Here is a 7,478-nt window from a genome sequence, read left to right on the forward strand (position 1 = left end):
GTGCAGGATGCACCCCCCCCCAAGCAGAGGCTGCAGAAAGCAAAGCGTTATCCAAAACCCAAAGTCGTGTGTAAACACCCTTCAGTAAGACCAGCCAAAATAACACAAGATGGTGTGCCACAAACTCTGGAGTTCTCGTCAGGGTGGAGGTTGAAAAACACTGCCTGGGGTAGAAACCCTCTCCGCCCCTGATCAGAAGGACCCTTGCCTGCACCCCCAGCAGGCTCCTGCCTTCCTTCACCTATCCCCACCCCCACCAGCCCATAAGTGGTGTTTGGCAGGGGCTGGGAGTCTCCCCCCTCCCCAGTTGCCCCAACCCTCCTCCTCCTCATCCAGCAGATAAGTCTGGACCCGTGTCAGCATCCTGGCCCTCCACGTCTGTCCGCAGCTGCTAAAGTCCAAGTGCTCAGGATGTGTCACCGCCTGCCTGCGTGGAAGTAGGAGAGGCCCTTGCAGGGCTATAAATCTGGACGGGCAGAGCAGGGCAGCAGAACAAGAGCGGCAGCCACCAGCACCCAGGTGAGCAGTCTGGAAGGGGGGTGGGGCTGGGCTGCGGGGGCCGGGGGCTGCTGCGCGGTGGGGATTGCGGGGTGTGCTGAGGAGCAGAGCCAGCGGGAAAGGTGGAGACCCCGTTAGATCGGCATTGCGTGAAATGATGCCAAGGAGGGGCTTCGTGGCTGAGCACCTGGTGGGCACGAGGAAGGTCCCCCCCCCCAGGTTCCAGCACCATCTGTCTCCCCAGAGGAGACGAGAAGGGCCTCGCAGGCCCAGGTCTGGCCTCAGTCGACAGAAGACCGCCTCCGGTGTCCAGTGGAGGGGGAACCGGAGCAGGCCTATAGCCCCGGCATCTGCATCTCAGGGGCAACCTTTTGTCTCTTTCACAGAGCTCTCCCAATCCTGAAGCAATCCCCGCAAGAGAGGATGCAACTGAAGGCAGCGGCCTTAATCTTCGGCCTCTTGGCCATTGCAGGTGAGTGGCGGAGGCTGCCCTTTGGGAATCCAGATAGGGCGCTCGGGGGTTCATCTTCAGTTCCTGCTTCCCTGACTCAGGGTAGGGATAAAATCAGGGAGAAACTTCTAGCATCTTCCCAAATATGTACACAACTGAATGTGTGTCCTTGAAGGTCTTGCAGTAGACCAAACTATTGTTCTCCAACAGTGCCAGTGCCAGCGATGCCATTTCCAGCTTAATTTGCCAGCAGAGAGCAGGTGGAGAGTTGAGAAACTTTTGCTGAGTTGCTCAGAGCCAGTGATTTGTTAAGGGCTTGTTGTGCAAGTTTTTCTCTGAACTCTCTTTCAACTCCCATTTAGCAAAGCTCTCTTGAGCGGCAAATGGACTAACGTCTCCAGAGATTTACACATGAGATTAGTTCTTAGGAGCACACTTTGCTTGGCTCAGCTGACCAAACTGTTAAACTGGTTTAAGTTTAAGAAACTTCAAAGAAGCCGCCAGAAGAAAGGCAAAACCAGAAATGGGCTTCAGCTCAGGAGGAAAAGGAGGGAGACTATGCCCCAAAGGGGACGCCTCCTGCCTACCCTGGCCGTTCTGAAACCGCTGGGCTCAGCAGGTCCCCGATAAAGCCGACAGCCCAGCCTCCAGGCCAGCCTGTGTCTCGGGGGCCTGGTGGGCACATTAACCCGCTGGCCAGGCTGAAGGGATGCAGCTGCTGTCTTGGGGGTGGGTGGTTTGTGGAGATCAGATCCCAAAGAGACTCAGAAGAGGCATGTCTAAGGAGAGGCAGCGTAGTCACCCACGGCATCCAGAAGTGGTACGGGATGGGAGTTCGGCTGAGAGTCCTAGGATGGAGGTTTGGGCTGCACACAAGGCTGTAATCCCTCGTCATCCCTCCAGGGGCCCAGGCCGATGTCAGTGCCGACCAGGTGGCCGATGTGGTGTGGAAATACTTCACCCAGCTGAGCGGCAACGCCAAGGAGACGGTGGACCAGCTCCAGCAGTCAGAGATCGGCCAACAGCTCCAGTGAGTACCTGTTTCTGGGGCCTGCACAGCAACTGGGGAGGTTGGCTTCCATTTCGTTACAAGCGGGAGCGGGTGACGTTGCACGGATAAGAGCCCCCCCCCAACACCCCCCCCCCCAGGCTGAGGCTCGCCTTCCTGCCGAGAGACTCAGCAGCAAAGGCTCTAGCTGCACCTTAAAGATTAACAGAGTTATTGTGGCAGAAGCTGTTCTTGGCCAGAGTTCCACCCCACCTTTCCCTGTGGCTCCAGGAAGCTTTACAAATCACAACTTCAGACATACAAAATGTACAACCCACCCCGCAAGACTCATGCACCCCATTCAAAGCCACAGCCAATGTAGCACCTTCGAGCACTTTCAGGAGACCGACCAATAGTACCCTCATAATATTAGAACACGGGGTCATCTGCTGAGGCTGGAAGGTGAGTTTTAAAACAGATAAAAGTGTTTGTTAAACTGTGGAACTCCCTGTCCCAGGATGTGGTGATGGCTGCCAACTTAAAAGGCTTTAAGAGGGGAGTGGACATGTTCATGGAGGAGAGGGGTATTCATGGCTACTAGTCAAAATGAATACTAGTCATGATGCAGACCTACTCTCTCCAGGATCAGAGGAGCAGGCCTATTAGGTGCTGTGGAACACAGGCAGGATAAATGCTGCTGCAGTCGTCTTGTTTGTGGGCTTCCTAGAGGCACCTGGTTGGCCACTGTGGGAACACACTGCTGGACTTGATCCAGCATGGCCTTTCTTACGTTCTTATGTAATAGGATTCGGTGGCTTCATCCTGGTTTCTTTAGGGAGGCCAGTCACCTGTTGCTTTCAGAGATTCCCTCCAAGCCCCAGTCAAAGGTCAGAAATGACCTCACAGGACACTCTTGACCCCCCCAAACATGGAGAAGGAAAGAGGGGCACTTATTTGGGGCCCAGCCCAGGCTGCAAGTCCATTGCCATTATATGAGCTATGTCTGCAAGTCCCCCCACCCTGTTTCTCCGGGTTGGACCCCAGGAGGTCGGAAGAGTCCCGCAGCCATCTTAGCTTTCCATTTGGCACCGCTGCCTCTTTCCCTTGCTCCACAGGGGAGCCAAGAACACACTGGGTAAGCTCCTCTGCCACTGATGACCCTGAGAATATCTCCTACTCAGCGGAGTGGTACATCTAGCACTTTGTACCCGTGTTGCTGTTCAGAGGCTCCACTTTGCTGCTACAAGCCTGTGCTGGGGCAATCTGTCGCCACTTCACAGTGCTGAGATATGGTGCTCTGGGGACAGCAAGCTTAACCATTGCCCCTCCCCGTTATTGCACTTCAGATAGCAAGACTGAATAAGCATGGAAGTGTGATAAATGAATAAAAAGAATACATGCAGGCTGAGCAAGGGTACCCAAAAGGGTGAAAACACCCAATCCCCTTTCCCTACACTAGGTACTTAGCCTCTCCTATTTTAATGGGTTTTTTTAGGCTAATATTACTCCAAGTAGCAGCAGTTTAAAGTCCGGCATTACCTTAGTTCTCATGTTTGGGGCTTCTCCCCGTTGTCCCTTGCCACCGCATGGACAAGACGGTGTCCCTGGACGAAAGCGTAGTCTGTCGTGGCTTGTGCCCATCTAAGGAGAAGCGCACACTGGAAGAGAGCCTCTTCTCTGTGCCCAGAGAATTTTTACTATGCCCTTGGGAGAGTCTGCCCCATTTGGGATTATTTTGAGCTTCCTGCCTCAAGAGGAACAGAATACACTCTAGCAATTTGGCTGTTTCCCTCTCTGTCCCTTTGGGTGTCACCTGCCAGCAGGATGTGGGATGGTAAACCATTGACCTCCTTTGGCCAGATCCATTAGCATGGCCAAGAGCTGGAGTGCTCCGTGCCTGGGCTTCCTGCCAACTACTAAGAACACTAGAAAGGCCCTGGTGGATCAGACCCAGGCCCATCAAGTCCAGTAGTCTGTTCACACAGTGGCCAACCAGTTTCCAGGTGGGTTCCAGCTCATGGACAGAGTGCAGTTCCAGTGGTTGAAGTACTAGGGTGCATTCTAGAGTGGAGGGCATTTCTTCACACCTGCCATTTCAGAAATGGAATAGAAATGTTTCTTTCATAGCTCAAGAGACACTGTGTGTGTGTCTGTCCGTTTGTGGGGAAGGGGGGATATTACCAGCTTGGGGACAGGTTGTGGCTCAGTGGTAGAGCATCTGCTTGGCATGCAGAAGGTCCCAGGTTCAGTCCCCAGCATCTCCAGTTAAAGGGACCAGGCAAGTTGGTGATGTGAAAGACCTCTGCCTGAGACCCTGGAGAGCTGCTGGCAGACTGAGTAGGCAGTATTGACTTTGAAGGACCCAGGGTCTGATTCAGTAGAAGGCAGCTTCATGTGTGCTAGTTCCAAAGAAATGGTGCTTGGGCCTGCTTAGACTTGGGTGAGGGTTACCAACCCCAGGTTTGGAAATTCGTGGAGATTTTGGGGTGGAGCCTGGGGACGGGCCTCAGCAGGGTCGAATGCTGCAGAACCCACCCTCCAAAGCAGCCATTTTCTCCAGGGGAACTGATTTCTGCAGTCTGGAGGTCACTTGTAAGTTAGGCAGATTTTCCTGTCCCACCCGGAGGTTGGCAACCAGTAGGAGGGCTGTTGATGGGGATATGAGGGGCTTGTGAGTCTGTGGTGGCATCACATCACTTCCGGCAAAACCACAGAGTTTCTGGTGATTCCTGGAGAAACCCTATGTCACTTCTGTCTTTTAAACCAGAAATGATGTGATTCCACAGCTGGCATAACGGTTTTTTAAAATTATCCTGCTGCCCTTCTGAGTGGCGGTGGGCAACTAATCCCCTGCCCCAAGAGGGGCTTGGCTGCCCTGATTTGGGCTCAACAGCTGGCAAGCAGTTAGCTTACTACAGCAAGTAATTTCTGCTAGTGCACCTGGTGCCACAAAATGATGGGTTGCTACCCTGTGGAATCTGTGGCTGGACTGCAGCCATACACAATGCTGTGCCATGTGGATATGTGTGCAAACTCCGGGGAAAGCCAAGCAAAACAACACGCGCTGTTGGTATCCCTGAATTTATTTATTACATTTCTATCCTGCCCCTCCCCGACCAAGAATTGGAAGGAAGGAGCGAGTCCCACTGGGACAATTCACGCACGTGGGGCAGAAAACCCGGGGAAAGGGAAGTAGGCGAAGCCCCAGCGGGAAAGGGCTGCTGGATCCTCACGGCTGGAAGGAGCAGCAGCAGAGAGGGCGGCCCCTGCCCCACCCCCCAGCAGTCCTCCCTGTGGGGAGCCCAGTTGTGCTGGGAGAGAAGGATGAGCCCCCCATCAGTGGGCATCTGGCCTTCCCCCAAGGACCCCTCATTCGTGCCGTATGCTTTAATTGCGGTCTCTGGGTCTGTATTTCAACTATGGTTTGATGATGTATTTAGAGCGCACATGCTGATCATGATTTGTTTTAATTGTTAGCCACCTCGGTGGCCCTGATAGGGTAGAATGGCGGGATGTGAATGTTGTCACCAACTCAGTGCCATCTCCCGTCTCCCCATTTCCACTGCAGCATCCTCTTCCAGGACAACCTCCAGACCGTCAGCACCTATGCTGGGGACCTGCAGAAGCAGCTGATCCCCTTTGCCACGGACCTGCAAGCTCGGCTGACCGAGGACTCCCGGAAGCTGAAGGAGCAGATCCGCCGAGAGCTGGAGCAGCTGCAGATTCAGCTGTCCCCGTTTGCTGACGAGGTCCACCAGCAGATCAGCAGAAACGTCCAGGAGCTGCAGGCCAAGCTGAGCCCTTATGCCGAGGAGCTGGGCAAGCAGGTGGAAAAGAACTCGGCAGACCTGCGACAACAGCTGGCGCTCTTCAGGCAGCAGCTGCAGGCCAAGCTGGACGAGAACATCGGCAACCTCCGGACCTCCATAGCCCCCTACGCTGATGAGCTGCAGCAGCAGATCAGCCAGAAAGTGGATGACACCAAAAGGCAACTGGCCCCCTACGCTGACGAGATCAAGGCCAAGGTGGACGAGAGCGTGGAAGAGCTGCGCAGGAGCCTGAGTCCCTACACCCAGGAGGTCCAAGAGCAGCTGACCCGCCAGCTGGAGGGGCTCTCCTTCCAGATGAAGAAGAGAGCTGAGGAGATGCAATCCCAGCTCCTGGAGCAGACTGAGGAGCTGCGCCTGAAGCTGAGCCCCTATGCCCAAGAGCTACGGGAGAAGCTGGAGGATGGCGGGGCGGACCTGCGTGAGTCCCTGACCCTCTATGTCACAGGCCTGGATGGCAAGGTCGGACAGCAGATGGAAGACTTCCGCCAGACCGTGACACTCTACGGGCAGAACTTGAACAGGTTGCTGGTGCAGAATATGGAGGAGATGAGGCAGAAGCTGGAGCCCCACACCGGCAACGTTGAGGATCACCTCGTGTTTCTGGAGAAGGACGTGAGGGACAGGCTCAACTCCTTCTTCGACAGCATGAAGCAGCTTGGAAACTAAAAAGAGCCCTTTTTGCTTCCTGCACAACCATTAACAGCCAAATGTCCCTTTTTTCTGGCTCCACAGCTCCCAAGTGAGAAGCCAGCAGGATCCAGGACTGCACAGTTGAGTGTAAATGAGGCCTTTTGTCCCAAATCCGGGGGTGGGTGGGACGGGGACCTCTCAGCTGTTCTCTTGGTGCTACCAGCCATGTCCATGTATGGTCAGACACGCACCTGAAATAAACAAGCCCTTTTGCAAGGCACCCCAGTGACATCCTGGTCTCTTTGGTTATTCAGAAACTAGCACGTCTGCATTTATTTAAATACTGATATCCTGCCTTTCACCATGACTCAAGGTGGTTCACAAACTCAAATTTAAATCACGCAATAGCTCCCCAAGACAACAACTCCCCCCCACAAAAAAAAAAAACCTTCTCCCTGTGTGGGTTAAGTGCCATCAAGTCGCTTTTGACTCATGGCGTCCCTATGAATCAAAGTCCTCCAAAATGTCCTATCTTTGACAGACTTTCTCAGATCTTGCAAATTGAGGGCTGAGGCTTCCTTTATAGAGTCAGTCCATCTCTTGTTGGGTCTTCCTCTTTTCCTGCTGCCCTCAATATTTCCTAGCATGACTGTATTTTCCAGTGACACTCTTGTCTTCTCATAATGTGACCAAAATACGATAGCCTTCTCCCTACACCCCATTAAAAGCCCTGGCAAACAAAATAGTCTTGCAGAACCTCCTAAATGCCTCTAGAGATGCTGCCCGCCCCTGCCCCCCGGAACTTATTCTATAGGATGGGAGCTATGATGGAAAAAGCACAGGCTCTGGCAGATGCCGGGGTGGGGGGTGGGGCGTGCATCCTAAGGAAAGCAACAGCGAGCAGGTCACAGCTTGAAGACTATCACTGGCACAAGGAGGCATATAGGAAGAGATGGCCTTTGGGTGGAGGGTAGATTTGGTCCCAGTATGAGGGTGTCCTAATATAACAAAACAAGGGGGCTTGTTGTGGAGTCTGTGTCTGTTGGGTAGTTCTCATGAATCAGACTTTCTTGCAAGAAAA

At 53.7% G+C, this 7,478-nt stretch overlaps 1 protein-coding gene across 1 annotated transcript; it reads left to right on the forward strand.

Moving 5' to 3' along the window:
• Nucleotides 1-921: 921 nt before the first annotated feature.
• APOA4 (apolipoprotein A4) lies at nt 922-6,433 on the forward strand. The gene is made up of 3 exons (XM_056860440.1): nt 922-970; nt 1,853-1,979; nt 5,506-6,433. The coding sequence occupies exons 1-3, from the start codon at nt 922-924 to the stop codon at nt 6,431-6,433; spliced, it is 1,104 nt and encodes a 367-aa protein (XP_056716418.1).
• Nucleotides 6,434-7,478: the final 1,045 nt, after the last annotated feature.

The sequence above is a fragment of the Euleptes europaea genome, chromosome 14 (assembly GCF_029931775.1).
Source record: "Euleptes europaea isolate rEulEur1 chromosome 14, rEulEur1.hap1, whole genome shotgun sequence".
NCBI lineage: Eukaryota > Metazoa > Chordata > Lepidosauria > Squamata > Sphaerodactylidae > Euleptes > Euleptes europaea.

Coding starts and splice junctions, on each gene's coding strand:
- APOA4 (XM_056860440.1), top strand. CDS start 922: ATGCAACTGAAGGCAGCGGCCTTAATCTTCGGCCTCTTGGCCATTGCA. Junction 971..1,852: donor CGGCCTCTTGGCCATTGCAG/GTGAGTGGCGGA, acceptor TCATCCCTCCAG/GGGCCCAGGCCGATGTCAGT. Junction 1,980..5,505: donor GAGATCGGCCAACAGCTCCA/GTGAGTACCTGT, acceptor TTTCCACTGCAG/CATCCTCTTCCAGGACAACC.